The sequence below is a fragment of the Poeciliopsis prolifica genome, unplaced genomic scaffold (assembly GCF_027474105.1).
Source record: "Poeciliopsis prolifica strain line A6 unplaced genomic scaffold, Auburn_PproV2 SCAFFOLD040, whole genome shotgun sequence".
NCBI classification, from domain to species: Eukaryota; Metazoa; Chordata; class Actinopteri; order Cyprinodontiformes; family Poeciliidae; genus Poeciliopsis; species Poeciliopsis prolifica.
This window is the reverse complement of record NW_026562415.1, coordinates 35484-55042: the sequence shown is the minus strand read 5'-3', so window position 1 is coordinate 55042 and position 19559 is coordinate 35484. Positions and strand designations below refer to the sequence as shown.

General features: G+C 38.5%; 1 protein-coding gene across 1 annotated transcript; it reads left to right on the top strand.

Moving 5' to 3' along the window:
- Positions 1 to 367: 367 nt before the first annotated feature.
- gnptab (N-acetylglucosamine-1-phosphate transferase subunits alpha and beta) lies at positions 368 to 19490 on the top strand. Its single transcript, XM_055054650.1, has 21 exons — positions 368 to 649; positions 1213 to 1298; positions 2163 to 2282; positions 2538 to 2588; positions 3510 to 3712; positions 4129 to 4193; positions 4610 to 4744; positions 8996 to 9157; positions 9229 to 9408; positions 10236 to 10406; positions 10482 to 10605; positions 10682 to 10894; positions 11387 to 12354; positions 12808 to 13007; positions 13490 to 13709; positions 13791 to 13904; positions 13976 to 14061; positions 14143 to 14241; positions 14876 to 15043; positions 16577 to 16667; positions 17953 to 19490. Exons 1-21 carry the CDS (start codon positions 488 to 490, stop codon positions 18022 to 18024), a joined length of 3690 nt encoding a protein of 1229 aa, XP_054910625.1. The 5' UTR covers positions 368 to 487; the 3' UTR covers positions 18025 to 19490.
- The last annotated feature ends 69 nt before the right edge of the window (positions 19491 to 19559 follow it).

Genomic DNA, 19559 nt, shown 5'->3' with positions numbered 1-19559 from the left:
ATATAGTTACCTTTCTAAAATATGGAATTCTGAATAATAAAAAGAGAAAAACATATTTTTTGAGAAGGTGGTATCTTGTAAAGCAATTTCAAATGGTCCCATAACTTAAGATGCAAACACCTAATGTTGTTTACAATTAAATAAGAAATATGTTGGCTAAAACAAAACACATTAATTTAATTTAATTTAATTTAATTTAATTTAATTTAATTTAATTTAATTTAATTTAATTTAATGCTACAGAGTAACAACAAAATGTGTTATGTTCTGTAGTGGCAACTTCTCGCCACCAGAGGGCAACGAAGAACCTTTGCCGGTGAAGCAGCACCCTCGGTTCCAGGGTCGCCGCCGCCGAAGAAGAGTGAGATGAGTCGGTTGTCATGTGCTGTCGGTTGGGCGGTCAGCTGACGCATTCTTCTCGCTTGTGATGTTTACTTTCTTTTGCCGTTCGCTTAAAAAGGCGGTAGTTTTGACTTTTCTTGAATGAATGCAGCGCTATGCTCGACCCAGGAGAGTCATGGTCGTCGTGAACTCGGTGCTGAAGCTGCTGCAGAGGCAGACCTACACCTGTCTGTCCCACCGATACGGTCTCTACCTCTGCTTCGGGGGGCTCGTCCTCATGATCGTTTCCGCCTTTCAGTTTGGAGAGGTGAGCCATCTATGATTTCGCGTGTAATGGCTTCTTCTTTAACCCAAGCAGCTATTAGCCTCAACCGGCCTCTCTGGCTGCTGACTAGAGACTCATTCAAACCAAATCCCAGTCAAAAAACTGCCAATTTAAGCAAATATGCTCTTTGAGGAGCAGACACGTGTTGTCCATCAGAATTCAGGACTTATTTCCAGTCTTTTGAGTGTACAGAAAAATTCGTTCACCTAAATAACCTTGTAAAACATATAATTCATTGGTAAAGTGTTTATACTCTTTGAAGTTGTTCACATTTTGTCTTGTTAATTTAATATGACTGTCCAACACAAAGTAGTGTGTAACTGTGATGTGGACAGAAACGGGTACAGTTTGCACACTTTGCTCTGACAGTCTTAAATATGGTAGTGGCAGCATTATGCTCTGGAGCAGATTTTGAAGATTTTCACGCTTTAACTTCCAATTCACTGTTGGGCTTGAATATATGCAAAGCAGTGTTGTAGTAGTCTTGGCTTTGTGTCATATTTGGAATGGAAAAATGTGTTAATTGCATTTTCTCCCCCGTTCAGGTGGTGATGGAGTGGAGTCGCGACCAGTATCATGTGCTTTTTGACTCCTATAGAGACAATGTGGGTGGGAAATCTTTCCAGAGCAGGTAAGATTTTTACATCTATTACAATAAATCATCTGGCTCCATCTCACCTTAACATCTTTCGCTGCCACATAGAACAATGTATGTTACTGGGTTTACAAGATCTTAACTGAAATGTATAAATATATAAGATAAAAATAAGTCCAAAAGAAAGAAAAAGAAGGCAAGACTGAATTGCTTATGTCCAGAATCCCTAACTGTGGCATTATTTCATAATACGATGGCGATACTGGTTGATAAGAGTGATAGAAAAGTCGCTAGTTTGAAGAGTTAATAAGATTTTAAAAATCCTATAATATTTGCCCCTTTCCTCCCAAGAATACTATCAAAAAATATTGATTTAAACACAAAAAAACAACTTTGTATTAGAGAGTTGTTCAGTTTTGTGTAGAACATAGTGTCAGTGAATGGAAGCAGCTGAAAGTCTTTTCAGTCTCATTGTGTTTGAGGATTTTGTTGATTTAAAGTAGTATAGATTATATATTTAATGTTTTATTTAGGTAGCTGGTCAACATTTTGTACTGCCAGAGGATAAATAAAAAGAAAAGCCAAACAAAGCTACATATTTCTTATCTGAGCAACTAAAGTCCAAGTGTTTACATTGATTTCAAGATAATTGTTTCATACGAATTATAGATTTTCTGCCTCTAAAATGACATAATTGCTTTATATAGTAAATTTTAAATCATTTGGTTTGTCTTGTTGAGAAACAGTTGAGCTTTGCTTTGCCTTCATGAAACAGGATAAGGCGAGGCGATGTCTGAACAAACACTACACTAGATTCCAGACCTGACAGAAATCCGCTTTAGGAATATAAACAGGATCACAGCCTTGCAGCACTGATGTGATGTTCTATTTAACTTTCAGGCTCTGTCTGCCCATGCCTATTGACGTTGTGTACACATGGGTGAACGGTACAGATGTGGCTCTGCTGAAGGAACTGAAGACGGTCAAAGAGCAACTGGAGGAGGAACAAAAGGCTCTGAGGTAGCAGACGCTTCTCTGCAACTGTTGGAGAGGAGCCTGTTTGCTCAAACTCATGTTGAAAATGAAAACTTTCACTTTTTTCCCTCCTAGTCAGTTCAAACACTTTCACAATAAAAAAAAATACTGGATTAGTTCTCAGGCATTTCTTGTAATCTTGATTGTTTTAGGTTGTAGATATTTTATATATTTTTTGTAAGCACAAATTAAATGTTGTGCACATTTTTTGTGATTTTTAAACAATTTATTTGCACACAGGGAAGAACTGGGAAAAAATGCTAGTTACACCACAGAAGTCCTAAAAGATAGGTGAGTTCATCATGTTATCATGTTTCTATCACAAGAATGTACAAATCTGGTGTTTTGCTGAAAACAACACATTAGCAGTAAAGTAAATTATTGGTTCTTAAGTTCACAAATGTTAAATATGTTCAAGCTAGTTACTTTTATATGCCTGTTTTAAACAATAAAAACAAATTTTTACATAATAACTGAAAAGTAAAACTCCTGTAGGGACCATTTATTGTATCAGCAATTGTCAAAAACATTTCCATTTTTATTCTGTAAGAACTTTTCACAATCTTATTATTAATCTTACTTTTGTTGTGTTGTGGTTTGCACTTTCATGAAATTTTCCGTCATTTTAGTCTGAATGTAAAGATTTATGTGAAGCAGTTGCTGCAGGATGTCACATTTATTCTGTTGGGCTCAAACTGTTTTAACCAAAATTATAATGATGTCTTCGGGGTCGGGTTGTCAGAGTTTCAGGCTTTTCTCAGAGTAAAGCAGCAGCGTTCCTATAACAGGAAGCCAGGGTCGGTTAAACCACAAGAAAATAAGATTCAGTTGTTTGAACTGATAAGATTCCTTAGAGATAAGATGTGGATGTTGTTTATTTAAAAATGAAACAAACCTTCTACAAAAATATTGTACATGTTTTAAGAGACATCTTATAAACCCAGGTGATAAATAATCTGCAAACTGATTTGTTGCAAAGTTTGGACTTTGGCTTGTGTGTTTCCTGTCTCGTTTGAACTCTTTGTCTTCTTCCTCGTCTACTTTGTCAAAGTTTAACCACAAACACCAGAGCTGCTTCTTGCAACCTTTTATGTCGGCTGAACGTGTGAACTTCACTTTATTCATACATAGAACGGTGCAAGCACAACAAAAAGGAAGAGGGTGTCTCCCTGTATTTGTGTTTTATTTATTCTCTGTTTTGTGTTTTGTCAGTGATAAGCCTGAATGCCTGCTGTCCCACTGCATCGTGGCGCCCATGCTGGCGCTGGATCCCGCCCTGCCGGCCAACATCACCCTCAAAGAGCTGCCTGCGGTCTCTGCCGCCTTCTCTGCTGCCAAAGAGCTGCTGATCATGAAAAAACCTTTCCACCTACCTGTCAGTGTCTCTGTTGTCGTCTTTCATTTGCAGGCTGATGGTAAGAGAAAATCGCAGCTTTTAGAAGCTGAAAAGGCTTAAATTTTGCAGAAAATGTTAGAGATGCAAACAATGAATCAACTTCTAACTAATTTTTGATTAATAATGTATTAGATTAAAATGAGTTACATTCAATGAAACAACGTCTGTTAGACCTTGTTGTAGTGTTGTATTTAGGCCGCCATCCAGCAGAGGGCGCTGTTGAATGACAGAATTTAAGATGGCACCCATAAATCGGAACGAGAAACGGTTCAGAGTGTGGGATGTAAAATGTTCTGTCATGAAATATAAACACTCTTGATAATAGAGAAAAGTCAGATTTTTAAGAAAATGACCGTTTATTACTGGATTGTTAATCGATTAATAAGGTAAATGAATTTACATTTAACTCATTTTGTGTCCTTTTGTCTTTTTCAGCTGAAAAAGCCTATAAAGAGCTTTCCAGGGAAGTCCACAAATTTGCTGTTTCCAGATGTTATCTTGTGAGTTTCTTTCTGTTAAAATTCTTTAACTTTAACTTTACTTCCATTCCTTTTCTTTCATGTTATACAAAAAAAAAAAAATTAATGAAAAAGTTTTTTTTCATGAAAAATTTTTCATGAAAGAGAAAATTTTCTTTCATGTGGAAAAAAAATTTCCACAGCTGTATTTTGATACAGCTGTAAAACAACCTTACTCTAGTGCAAAAGCTTTTGTGTGTGTTTATGAAATAGAAACACAGCTAATGATACGATAGAAAAGAACAGGCTCAGTCAAAGTACAGACCTTGACCTGATTAAAATGTGGTGCAACTGTCTATAGAGAGCTGCAGAACCAAATGGGCACAAATTGAGAATTATATCTGCTAAAAGCAAACAAAAAACAGATCTCAAACGTTTTTATTCTGTTTGTCTTGCAGACGACGGATAAAGAGGCTCCGGGTCTCATCCACATGCAGTCTCTGGCCTACCTGAGCGGCTTCCCGGCATCGATCAAAGATACGGAGCAGTTGCGAGTCAAACTGTCGATGGCCATAACCAGCAAGATCAAACAGGTAAGAGTGACCCAGAAGTGGACTGAGATCTCTGGTGAAGAATTCAGTTCTGACCTGCTGGATGTGTTGCCAGTTAGGGGGGAATTCATTAAGCAAAACTAGAAGATTTCTATTCCCAAAATCTGTAAAAAAAAAAAAAAATAGAAAAGAATAAAATAACATTTTGGCAAGTAGCTGGAGAAGTTGTAATACTTATGTAGCCCAGCAGGGGGCAACATTGCACTTCTGATCAAAGTGCAGAAAGAGTTTTGACTTATAAACTGCATTTATAATGCAATCTAGAGAATGAAAAACATATTTACTTACACATAAAACACTGAAAAAAGTATTTTTTTTATGTACATAAATCCTACTAAAGTTTGATTTAAGCAAACATTTTTACTTAATTATGTCAGTATACACCTAAAGTTTGGTTGGTTTTATGTAGGAAAGTAAATTTTTACATCTGGGACGATGAAAAGGCAACGATTCACTTACTGGTAACACAAACTGGAAGTAAAAGCTTATTTTCTATATTTTTTCCACATTATTTAATTTTATACGTGACACTTTTATTTATCCCGAAGAGGAAATTGATTAAATGCACCCAAATACTTAACACCCAAAGTGTTAAATGTTGGTAAATACAAAAAACAACAACCCATAAGTAGTATAAAATGATTTTAAGAAAATTGATAAGTGTGATGTTATAAGTGATTTAAATGACTAAATAAAAACTAAATAAATAAAATATCAAGAAGAATACACATGGAAATATGTTAATTATTAATGAATATGTAAAGTTTTTATAGGAAATAAAACTGTCCAATAAAGTTTTTTTTCCATAATAATAATTGTTTAACTAAATTGGGAAAATAGACAATATTTCTAATATTATTTAGATTCTTAAGGTTTATGAGAATTGCTGGTGTAATTTCAGCTTTACAGTCTTTGGCTGCTCATATAAAATCTTTATTAAATGCCCTGAAGTTTGTGTTATGTCAACAAAGATCCTAGAATATGATTACCTTTACCCGTTATTGGTGGCTGCAAAAAATTTTATATTATTAATCCAACTTTAAGTGAACTTAACTTCAAATTATTTTGAGTTAATTTTTGTCTTATTTTTGTCTTAAAGTGCATCTAAATCATTCAAAAGAAAATGCAGATTGGGAACTTTAAGAATTCAGGCACAATTAAATTTTTCTGTTACACTATTAAACTATTTTGTTGAAATTAAATTGAATTGGCTGGAATTTACGAAGCAGCCAATCCAGGAGCTCCATTTATTTTTCTTGGCTCTGATTGGCTGTAACCCCAGGAACATAGATAAGTAAGATGTAGATGTAATACTAAGACTGCACTACTATTATTATTTAAAACAGCTTAAAACAGCTGTTTTAAGAGTTTAGCTATTCTTCTTTGAATGTAATTTTATACAAACCATCCTCAGTAAAGTGTACAATAAAGAGTATAACTCTTAAATTAGATTAGACTTAATTATTTATGTTTAAAATCTTATATTTCGGTTTCTGACCAGCAAACAGCTGGAGAATCTGCCTATAAGCAGTTGTCTGGGTGGCTGATGCACCATTTAACCCACATATTATCATCCCCAAACCAGTTGTCCCAACGTTCCATGAACTGGGCTCCAAGCTTCAGGTCATGTGATAATATCCGGCGATATTCCAGCTGTAACAGTATCTGTGTGTGTGGACGGCTAACATTAGAACAACTGTTTGTTGTGGCACCAGGCCAGTCTGCCTGCTGAAAGGTCACCAGCATTTTTCTGAACCTGGAGAACCCGCTCTGTCGCCCCATTCCTCGCCTTTTCTGGGTCTTCATTTGATGATTTATCGTGGCGTTTGAAGTCCAGGCCAGACGATGGACGCTCTGCTCTGTGCTGGATGGTCGTTCCCGGCTGGCGCGGCCTCCGGCTGCACAAGCCTCCACACAATGCACGGTTTGGGTTTCAGGGTGTTTCCTGGTGACACTGGGCCGCTTCTTTGAAACAGGGATGATCTGGATGGTGCGGCGGGTGCATTTCAACACTGAGAACAGCTCTGTATTTATAGCCGGTTTTAGGCTGAGTGATATGCTGATGAAAGTTGGACTACAAGCCCGATCACCCGCCTTATGAGTCCTGCCTTGGTGTTTGTGTACGAGTCTGATGTGCGGACATGTTTATCTCACTGGGTATTTTAAATCCCAGCTCCCGTGGTCGCAAAACAAATCCAAACAAGATCATGAAGAGTTTTAAAGTGCTGGTTGTGCCAGAACGTATTTATAAAACCTGTTCACAAACTGTTGAAACTTCTTTTCAGTCCCTTCAGGATTTCATGATACTTTTTCTGATTGTTTTGCAATAAAAATCAAAACTTTTGTGGTACTAATTTGAAAATATCTGCAATATTTGCCCTTATTTATGACAATAAATGCGACTTTTTATATAGATCATGGGCTGTAATCAGAATCAATTAAGGCTGAGACAGCTGTTTGGTATAAGTAAAAAGTTTTTGGCAGTTTTTGTGTGAAATCAGCTATAAACTATTATTTGTTGGCGCAAAAAGTTGTGATTTGTTGATTTTGTGTGAATTTTCACAATAATTCTGAAGACTCAGAAGGGATTGATTGATAGAATTTGGCAGTAAACAGATAAAAACTGCATTGATTTGATTAATAAAATAATATTTAAGCACACTTAGCATTGAGTCTAGAATCTAGAGGGCCACATAAAAAGCTATGGCGGGCCGGATTTGGCCCACGGGCCTTAAGTTTGACTCGTGTTCTAAACTTTTCTGATTACGCTATCCTGAATCTGAACAACTAACATCCTGCTGAGACAGGCAGCTGTTTTAAATGTTTTCCAATCTATAATCATTCTCTTTGTGAGATATTTGACTAGAAATGGTTCAAAAATGTTTTTGATCTTTCCCATTAACCGAAGCTCATCTTCCACTTTGGCGTTGTGTTGACACACGTTTGTATTCTCCAGTTAGTCACACTTATAACTTGGTGATATGGTTAAAAATATATCCAATTTCTGATTTTAGTTACTTTTTTCTTGCCTTTTCTTCTAAAATAGAAACTGCGAATGACAAAGAATATTCTCAACATGTGACTTTTAATTAAATAATCCCATCACAAGTTGTACGTTGCAATTTTACCAGAAGGTTCTCTTTATATAAAAAGAAAAAGTTGATTTAATTAGAAAAAGCTTCCATAGAGTTACCTGGATGTGACAAAAAGTATTAATCTAACATTTCTGCTTTTAAAAATCACTTTTTATTCCTCTGCTCTAATATTCTAATTTAAATGTCATGTTTTTATTTGCTGTATGTGGAAAATCATCACAATTAACTGAAATTAATATTTCCAAACCATTGTTGTGTATTGAACTTATATAATGCGTTCAATTTTGTGATAAAGTTTTTGAAATGAAAGATATTCCAATGACATTTTAATTCATAAATTGTTTCCATCTGGGGTGAATTTTGAAGACGTTTCCTTTAGTTTTCGGGTATAAATCAAAATAAATTAAAATATGTTTTTTGTTCTGCAAATTCTGCACAACTTCTAAAATTGGACAGAAATAAAACAGTTTTGTTTCATCCCATTCTTTTGTTTTTATTAATCTGTAGATAATCTCGTCAAAAGTGATTGCATTAAATCACTGCTTACAAGATTTTAATAGTTTATCTTGGAGGGATTATCAGTGTTTGCAGATAAAACTATTTTATTTCCTGAGGCTTCCTGTCCTCGTTTCCTGCTTTGTTCAGTCACTTGCATCTCTCCACCCCTACAGACTAAATAAATAACAGTTTTTTTTTCATTTTTGGTATTTTTTTAAATCATGCAGCCACAATGGCAGCGGTCTGTAACTCCAGTTCTTATACATTTTACGGCCGTGACAGCGTGCGTCAACTCAACACTTATTCACAGACGCGTGCCTCTCTTCACACACCTCAGCTCAGTTTGCTTTTTGTTAGAGCATTATCGGGTCTATAAAGAGTACCGTGACCCACTGCTTGTTGTAACCATGGCCACTAAATCCTTCTCACCTCAACAAGAGTTCAGAAAAATCGACAAGTCGAGGCAAACCATGAGCGCGTGTTCGAATCGGAAACGAGTATTTAGAGATTAAAATTAAATTAAAGGCTGCTTTATTTTTTTAATCCTGAAAAGCACGTCTATCCAGTTAACTTTTGGTCTGTCGTCGTCTGATGCGCTGCTGTATTGATGTTTTTCTGGTTATGTTTCTGTTTACCACAGTTTGAGCTGTATTCAGAGGCCAGCATCGCTCTGCTGCAGCTGAAAACCCAGCAGGATTTCACCGATCTGAGTCAGCAGGCCAAAAAGAACTTGACTCTGGATGGAAAAGAGTTGAGCATCAGCCCAGCCTACTTGTTCTGGGATCTCACAGCTATTTCCCAGGTACTCCTGGATCTGGAGATCAGTTATCTGTGAGATCCGCAGAGCTTTTTATAAATGCACTTGCCTCTCAGTCCAAGCAGGATGAAGACGTGTCTGCGAGCCGTTTCGAAGACAACGAGGAGCTGCGCTATTCGCTGCGCTCTGTGGAGAAACACGCCCCCTGGGTGCGGCACATCTTCATCGTAACTAATGGTCAGATTCCCTCCTGGCTCAACCTGGATAACCCCAGAGTTACCGTGGTGACGCATCAGGCAAGCATCGACCCTTCCTACACCAAACTGCTAGGTTATGACTGGATGTGTCTGGATATTGAAGCAAACACTTATGATTGAACGGTCATTATTAGATAAAAATTAGTTCTGCTGGATCTAGGAACTAATTTTAGTGTTGCAGTTTGACTGGCATCCACCAGAGGGCGCCGCTGCTCATCTTTAGGCAAGCTGAGCCATTGATGCAGGAACAAAGATGGTGACCTCACCACAACAAAAACGAGAAACGGTCCAAACGGAGTCCGGTGTGGGATTCAAAATGCCGTTTATGCGGTTCTGTTTAGAAAAATAAACATTCATCAAGTAAAATTTCACATGAATATTGATCATTCAGCCGAACCGCATGACGAAGCTGCGTCAACTTCTTGATTAAAAATGGCAGATTTATCAAAAGTGAGGATAAGATGTCAGAGTAACGGAGAAAAATTGTAACATGACAAAAACAAATTATTTTGAGGCCTGTTGTGAGTTAATATATTTAATTCAGTAAAGTTTAAACATCCATGCAAGAGTAACAACTTCTGTATGTATTCATCTTTCTTCATGGGGAATTAAATGTTTCACATATTGACCCTTTTTCATCATTTGATTTTCTCTTTAACAACTTAGAGGTCTGTGTTTTATTATATTGCATAAACAAGTCTAAGTTTATTTTTAGCATTTAAAGTAGATGAGCTCACAAAATAACGTTACATTTTAATTAAGTTTTTTTTAATTCAACTTACTGTGAAAAATCTAACCCTTCATGTTATAGAAAGCCTATTAACCCTCTATATGATAACTTGCATCCTTATGATTCTTTATTTCAGGATATTTTCCTGAACCGCTCCCACCTTCCAACTTTCAGCTCTCCTGCCATCGAGACACACATCCACCGCATCCCGGGACTCTCCCAGAAGTTTATTTACCTCAATGACGATGTGATGTTTGGCAAAGACGTTTGGCCAGATGACTTCTACAGCCACTCCAAAGGACAGAAGGTGTTCAGAGCAACAGAAAAAGCACAGAAAAGTTTGATTTAATGCCATAAATCCCAACTTCACTCCTTCAATCAGGTGTACCTCACTTGGCCGGTTCCTAACTGTGCTGAGGGCTGCCCAGGATCCTGGATTAAAGACGGATACTGTGACAAGGCTTGCAACAACTCGGCCTGCGACTGGGATGGAGGAGACTGTCTTGGTGGGACGTGCTCTCTGTTTTTTATGTGTTAATAAGCTATTTTGATGTTTAACTTGTGTTGAATTGTCTCCGACAGTCACAGCAGGAAACAACCGCTTTCCCGCAGGGGCTGGTGGCGTTGGGCCCGGAGGAGCCGGTGGACCGGTTTGGCAGATCGGCGGTTTTGGAGGAATTGGAGGGACGTCATACTGCAATCAAGGCTGCGCCAATTCGTGGCTGGCAGACAAGTTCTGCGATCAGGCCTGCAACGTTCTCTCCTGTGGGTTTGATGTGGGCGACTGCGGCCAAGGTATGTTTACAATCCATTAAAAAAAATTCATCAGATTATCATCCGTATGCGCTTTTTCTATTCAACTTATCAACTTAAAGAAAAACTTATTGAACTACAAATTGTAAACAATTTTTTAATTAACCTATTTTTTCCTTTATGAAGAGTTGTTTTTGTGCAGTTGTCTGTTTTTTCTTATTATTAGACATCATAATCTGGATTTATGGAACATCTAGAGATGATGACGGAAAACCCTGACCACCCTCTTTAGTTAGCGACTTTCTCAAATTCGCTGTAACACAGACTGCTACAGGAGACCTTTACTGCCCACAGCCATCACCATCTACAATAACTCTCTGAAGATGTTTGACTTAATGAGCTACAACCACATTTAATTTCCTTTTGGGATAAATAAAGTATTTTTTAATTGAATGTACATCAGCTTGTTTTGTTTTTGTGATTACTTCTCCCTTTAAGCAAAAACAAAAAACAAAACGATGTCGATCTTTTCAGAGCACTTTGGCGAGTTGCACCGTGTGACTCTGCTCCGAAACCAGAGCCTCTACACTCTCCCTCTGGGCGAGACCAGGCCGTATTTCAGCTTCGAGAAGCTGGCTCGCCGAGTCTCCGAGGCCCACGTCCAGGACAACCCCGTGGTCCGACACACGTCCGTCGCCAACAAGTGGAAAACCATTCACCTGCTGCTCTACCCGGGGCAAAACGCCACCCAGGTCCAGTACAACGTCACCTTTCAGACAGAAGGTGACACTCTGTTCAACATGATCTTCAGCGTCGCAGTCGACACGCGGGAGGTTCCTCAGACTAACGCCACTCGGGTTGGGAGCAAAGAGGCAGGAGAGGAGTCTAAGCTCACCTCGACGGGTGAGCCGGTTTTTCCGTTCACGGATATTCCCGAGGAAAAACGAGGGCCGAAGATCCAGAAGAACCATCCTGCTGAATCTCAGGTTCTCATACAGGTTCCTTTGGTAAATATCTCAGTTTTACCACTTGTTGTAAGGAACGAGCTGGAAAAGTTGGAGGAGAAGCTTTTAATTGGTGACATAACGATGAAGGGATACAACCTCACCAAGGCTGAGCTTCTAAAGCCATATCATAGTCTGACTGACACCAGCGTACAGCCAGGAAGAGTCCAGGCCTACAAAGACCTGGAGGAAGACAATCAGATGAAGAATAATCAAAACTCTGATCAGAAAATGCCAGAGGAGTCTGAACCCACCTCTCCTCTCGTGCCGGTCCGTTCTGATAGTAAAATAAAAAGTATTTTAAGTCCTGAGCGTTTTCCTCTGAATCCTGTAATTGAGAAGCCCAAGATGTCAAAACTTCACAGCAATGTTTCCCAAAAGAGTGAGGAGATTCGAGGGGAAACGCCTGGAGTCGGGAGGAAGCTGCAGCACTTCGTCTCCTCAGATCGAGGCTTTCTGCCCTGGGAGAGGAAGAAATACTTCCAGGCCTTGCTTGAGGTAAGAAAACCCCAAATTAGGGACGCAAGTTATTGATTCATGAGTAAATCCATAGTTAATTGATGTTTGGCAATTTTCTTTAAAAAATTATTTTTCCTCATTGTATTAAGATGACTGACAGTCTTTCCTCAACATTTTTTATAATATGCTGAATTTAAAGATAAAGTTAAATTTTGTGTTAAATACTGGCTTAATAAATGTGATTAAATGCAGACATATTTATAAAAAATATAAACAGGAATCTCTTAGGTTGCTGAATAGAAAACTAAAAGATGAGAAGAGTAAAATAAGTGAAACATTAAATTCCCAATTTATAGAGATATTCAAACAGAAGTATTATCTGTGGTTGATCTTGACTAAATGTAAAAACTTCGCTCCATGAAGCACATGAACTGACATATTGGGATCATTGTAAAGAAAGAATTTAATTCCAACATACTTCGACTTTCCCAGGAGGAGGAGCGTCTTCAGAGCGAGTTATCCTACAGGACGGACAGCGGAGCGACCGGGCGAAAGCTGCAGGACACCTTCGCCGACTCGCTGCGCTACGTCAACAGGCTCCTCAACGGCCAGTTTGGCTTCACATCGCGCAAAGTCCCCGCTCACATGCCGCACATGATCGACCGCCTCGTCATGCAGGAGCTCCAGGACACGTAAGGGACAATTTATTGCTTTGTTTTTTAAGCGAACTGTACGGTTGTGACTGTGTGTCACAGCAATAACAGCCCCACAAACTCAAATACCGCTCTTGAAAAACAATCCTATTTGTTTCTTTAGGATAAAAAGTCATCTCATGAAATGTGATTATATAATTAAACTACAAATTGTGGCTGTATTTGATCATATTTTTTAAATTAGCTGATATTTATTGATTCTTTTATTGATCGGAGACAAAAATACTAAAACTAAAAATCCTGACAATAAGGACAGTTAAAAGAATTTATTAGGACAACAATTAATCAAAATTCTTACCATGGTAAGAAACTTATCACGATAAACAGTAAGCGTTACTATTTTTGTACATCTGTAATTAAAATAATGGCATTGCAGTTTTCAGCACCAGGTTCACTTTTCCTGTAACGGTTTGCTTATGAAAAAAAAGACTTCTTTAATCAAGCTGAACTGCTTTCTTCAGGTTTCCTGAAGAGTTTGACAAAACCTCAGCGCACCGCGTTCGACACTCTGAGGACATGCAGTTCGCCTTTTCCTACTTTTACTTCCTGATGAGCGCCCAGCAGCAGCTGAACGTCTCAGATGTGTTTGATGAAGTCGACACCGATCACTCCGGTGTTCTGTCGGACAGAGAGATCCGAACTCTCGCCACCAGGATCCACGAGCTTCCCCTCAGCCTGCAGGTCAGTCTGAGGATCTGATGTGTGTTTTCCTGGAGAAATCATGTGGAGTTTTGATGATTTTACTCTAAATGGTGAATATAGGATCTGACGGGTTTAGAGCAGATGCTAATAAACTGCTCCAAAACCCTCCCGACTAACCTGACCCATCTGCACCTGGTGAGCCCCACGCAGGAAGCCTATTATGATCCCAACATGGTGAGCAATTAATGAACTTGACATTTTTGTTTACATTTTATTACGATACCTAATTATTTTATAATTTTCAGCCTCCCGTCACTAAAGGCCTGGTCCTTCACTGCAAACCCATCACAGAAAAGATTCATAAAGCTTTCAAAGATCAGAACAAATACAAGTGAGGTCAAAGATTCTTTATTCATCGCTTCTTTAAATGTTTATTTCTTTAAATGCTGAGATGGAACGACTTCTTTCACAGGTTTGAGATAATGGGAGAGGAAGAGATCGCTTTCAAGATGGTGCGGACCAACGTGTCCCATGTGGTCGGCCAGTTGGACGACATCAGGAAGAATCCCAGGTGAGAAGGATTTTCCACAATTAATTTTATGAATGTTTAATGCAACATCAACAGGATGTCCACACATCCTTAAAAAGTCTAAAATTAAAACCTTAATAAGTCTTAAATTCATAAAATATCAAAATTTTCCTTAAAAATATTATTCACAGGCAAGACTATTTAATGCTGTGTGTTTTATGTAGATTTTTTCTTCTTATGGGACTTTTCTTTCTAGCAAAAATTTTAAGTCATTGCGTTCTGAGTCGAGGTGCTTGAGGCTACCGCTAACTAGCTGCTAGTATACCTTGCTAGCCAGCTAGCCTTTGATGCTTCCATCAGGGGTAAGCGCAAATTTGAAGCCAGTTGGCTGAACTTTGCAGTGTGAGAAGAACAAATCTGCTGCCAGAGCCAGTAGCAGATCCTAGAAATCTCACAGTTGTGGTACAAGTGTTTTTTAAAATATGCTCTAAAGAATCTAGTCAGTCACAGAAAGTCAATATCTTATTTGGGGCTTGGAGGTAAAATCATTGTTGAGAATTTTTATATACTCAGATGCTCAGAATATGTTGCAAAAAATGCAAGAAACAAATCTAAAAGTTTGAGTTTAGGAACATGTGGGAAGTCAGATAATATGACCTCCATTTGTCACCAACAGAAAGTTCGTCTGTCTGAATGATAACATCGACCACAGCCACAAGGACGCTCCCACTGTGAAGGCCGTGCTCAGAGATTTCTATGAGTCCATGTTCCCACTGCCGTCCCAGTTCGAGCTTCCCAGAGAATACCGCAACAGGTTCCTCCATATGGAAGAGCTCCAGGACTGGTAGGTTATCAAACTGGGAACAACTGGAAAGTGTTTGCACAAAACAAATGTGCAGTTAATAGTTTATCAGACTTTTTAATCTAAAAGAAATAATGTTCTCTGGCTTTCTTTTCAATAAAAAAAAAATTTCTGCAGCTAGTTGCACAAAAAACGTAACTTTTGTCTTTAAGTAGGAGATTTATTGCCCTGGGAAAAAATGTGCAACCGACACCTGTAAAATTGTCATGTAAAAATGTGCAATTGGTACTGGAAAATGATCAATGTGAAATATGTAATAAAAATTAGTTTCAAATTTATAAATGTTCAAATTTGCAACATTTTCTGGATTTGATTGTATATTTGTTGTCGTTTCTAATCTAAAAAATGCTCTGTGTGCAGGCTTTTAGATCAGAAAATGAGCCTAAAAATTGCACATTTTTAGGCACCGGAAAAAAGTGCAATTGGTACTGGAAAATTAGCAAAGTAAAAGTGTGTAGTAGGCACTTTCACTGGTAAAACGTGCATTCAGTATTAGAAAAATGTTCGATTACCAAAGTAGATGTAAGAAATCTGAGTGTGTTTGTTGCACTTGTGGTTGCTAAGTCATGTATCTTGTGCCTTTATGAATTATTAGAGTCCTAACTATATATGAGCTGAATAATGAGTGAAGAATTTACGGTTGTCATCACTTTGACCAAGGGTTGCCATGTTGGATGCATGGGAATCTCTTGCTGGGGCTTGAAGGCTTCTTGTCAGGGATCCCTGCTCCTGTTGACAGACCCTGCAGCTCTGAATAGACACTTTATTTAGACCGAGCTCCATTAGATGGGCAACTGAAGCAGCCGGCACAAATATCGGCTTTTAAAAATCATTCAAATGTATCCATTTGTTGCTGCAGCTGCTTAATTTTCACTGCAGAACTTACCAGAAGTTAGAATCGAGGTCTCTGGAAACATTTAGCTTGTAAATCACGACTTCTTGGTTCCATTTGTTATAAATATGATGCAACACAGAGGCCCGTTTCTCTTAGTCAACCATCAAAAGGGGAAAGACAATAGAACACAGTGTTCAGGTCAGGTAGATGTCTTGTTTTTCTTTCAAACTTTTTCATTTTTTTCAAGTTTCTTTTGAACTTTCATAATTTCTTTTTATCAAACTTTTCCTTTCTTTCAAATTTCCTATTTTTTCAAACTTCCTTTTCTTCTTTCGGACTTGCATTACCTCAAACCTTCTTTCTTTCAAACTTTCTTTCAGATTTTACCGTTTTATATTCCAGAATAAATGTCTGGGGCTATGAACTTTGGAAAGTTGAGTCGGAAGGTTTTTTGACAAGAAACCTTCTTGGTGGATCAGATATAAAACATCACGCCTGACTCCTACTGTCCAGTATGGTAGAGGATCCGGGATGCTGTGGGTCTGCTTCTCTTCCAAAGACCCTTTGAACCTTTTTGGAGTTACAGATACATTTACTCTGTCTGTTTATTCAGTGAGGTGTCTGTGTTTAATGCAGGAACAAACAAAAAGCTCTAACGACTTAAACATGTTGATTTCCAGGCGGGTTTACCGGGACAAGCTGAAGTTCTGGACCCACTGCGTCCTCGTGACCCTTGTCGTCTTCACAGTTATGTCCTTCTTCGCTGAGCAGGTTAGTGCCCACCTTGGACCGCCTTACATTTAAATAGAAACAGATGACATTTGCCCCCACACATCCTTATTTCCATGATTCATGCCTGTGTTATGATTCAGGCCTTCAATAGAAATTTCAACTCTGAGCTCATATGTCAAGTTGGAATGATCATCTGGGCCAGAACCAACTTAACAGAAATGAAAGACCCCCAGACATCCTGTATGAAAGGCGAGACCCGACCGCCTTTGTAGATCTGGATCAGACTGCGCTGTGATTTATTTTAGGCTGCTTTGTTGCCAAGATGGTTGAATCTGACGGTTGAATGCGACGATAAAGCCGTTTCCTTGTCACGCTCATCAAATTTAGGGAAGGAAACCTGATTAAGGAAATTTAGAGAAACCACTTGCTACCCAGGTATCGCCTCTGCCCTGATCTGAAGGTTTTTAGTTTCTTCTCAGCTAACACAAGGAAAGATTAGCATCTGACCTGAGGAGAATCTCTCCTATCACTTCACTGGGACCAGAGCTCCCACTGAGGAATGTGGCAATCGTTTTGGCAGCAGGTGATTTTCTTGAGATAGACTTATCAAGAGAGATCAAAAGAGTCGTCGTGTCTCCTGTTTTTCCTTTTCTTTGCAATTCTAGTCTTGCCTTACATCCTCTATTTCTTGTGTCCTACCTTCTTTTCTTCTATCCTTCCCAACTCCTTTCCATGTGTCCATTACCTTTTTTTTGTGTCTTGGGTCCTGTGATCCTTCCTTCCTGTTCGTTGCTTTTTCAGATTAAATATTTAATGCCCACCTGCTGTAGAAACACACTGCCTATATTATTTTGAGGTGAAGAACAATAGGTACTTGCCATACATTTCTATGGCAGGCCCCAAATCTGAGTATTTCACATAAAAAAATTATAGTTTGGAACTCTGTCAACTTTGAATTTCTCCTCTGGAGGACATTAAAGGCTATTTCTACTCTATTTATTTTTGTTCTATAAGTGACTGCATAAATATTCACTTTTGTCAATCATAAAGTTCAGATTTTAACAGAAAAAGTCTTAAATATCTTGAGATTTCTTTTAAACAGTTTGATTCGTATTTAAAAGATACATGTAGTATGACTAAACTAATGATAAAGAAAAAAGCAACATGTTAGCCATGTCATTAATCGAAGAAACTTGCTCTCTGAGATATAGCTTTTCTTTTTTTTTCTACCAGAACTGCAGAAAACAAGCGGTGTCCACACATTAAATATTTTGCTTTCTGTGCAACGTTTACATTTTTCCACCCTTCTTCCTTTCTCCCGCAGCTCATTCTGCTGAAGCGGAAACTGTTCCCCAGACGCAGAGTTACCAGAGACAGCAATCCAGAACGAGTGTAAAAGAGGAAGTCTCTCTCGTCCTCTCTGAAAGTCGCCGTCTCTTCCTCCCCTTTGGAGAGACCAGGAAGGAATCTGGGAGGACGCAACAATCTGGAGTGCTGAGAGCAGTGTTTTGAGGATGAATGTGGGAAAATACTGCAGCCAGACTAAAACAAGAAGTTGATTTTTCTTCCACTGGGGGCATTGAAGACAGACACACAGCACTCCTGCATCAGATTCTGCCGTCGCATCGACTCAGACAAATGTACTGTCAAATTATGAAACTTTCTCCAGCAAGTTGTATTGTAGGAAGTTCAAATTGCACCTGTATTTTGTAACGGTACAAACGTCTAGAATGTTTTTTTTTTTTTTTAAAGTTCAATATGTTTAAAAGACATTTAAAAATGTCGCCTCTGCTGCTGCAATGATCTTGGGAGTCAAAAAAAAGTGTTGCATTTACAGCCTTTTATTTTTGTTTGTTTTGAAGATGTAAAGATTCGGGTAAATGTATTTAAGTTGTGGCCATGTCAACTTTTGCTGTCTTGGAAAACATGAAGTGCCTTCGTTGTTTATTAATGTCGGATTTGAACATTTTCTCTTTTCATCCACACCAGACCTGGTTTACAGAAACATTGAGTCAGATGCCGATTGCTGTCATTACTGTATGCGATTGTTTGATGATGTGTTGTATTTTCCGCGGCCCTCGCGGCTCCCGTAGGCGTGTCCCCGTGGGACTCGGCAGACCCCCTGCTGTCTGACATTCAGACCACCTCAGCATGTTCTCTAACTTATTTTCACTTATTGTGACAACGACTCATGCATTAGATATCCAAGTAATGTCTTATAAATCACTCATCATTATTTCAAACCCCTGATTGTCCGTTTTAACAAATTTAGGTTTCCTCAAATTGACCTCAATTCTTCCGGTAGAATTTCAGCCGGGCCAATCAGCGAACAGAAGAAGTTCTACTTTAAACGATTACGTCATCGATTGCTTTTCCTGCCTGTAGCAATGGCGGCGGCACGAGGCTGTTCAGTTCGTGTTGGATTGTAACAGCAGCCATCTTGGTCGGCGCCGCTCTTCTCCCTATGTGTCTTTTACGCGCGGGACGTTTCCGGTAAGCTTCATAGCGCCGAAATGGCGCATTACGTAGTTGGGCAATAAATAGCCGAGACTCCAGACTGACACATAACACGACTCTGGAATTCAAATATCTTTGTCTTTTTTTTATTATTATTTTAGTATCCAAATCATCAAATTTTAACATCTTAAATGTACAGGAAATCTTTTTTAGAAATACTGGTGTCTCATTATTGTCTCAAATTGCTCGGCAACAGTTTGAAGAATGTTTTGTATTATGTGCCATCCAGTGTTCCGAGATGGGAATAGGACTGTTCCCCACCTTCAGTCTGTGGTTTGTCACATTTAAATAAATTTTTATTGGTCAGTCATCTTTGATTTTTCTTCTGGGGCAGTTTTTTTAAATTTGATTTTGAATGAGCAAAATGCCTTTATCTAATAGTGTATGTTTCTAGATGAATTTTGAAAAAGAATT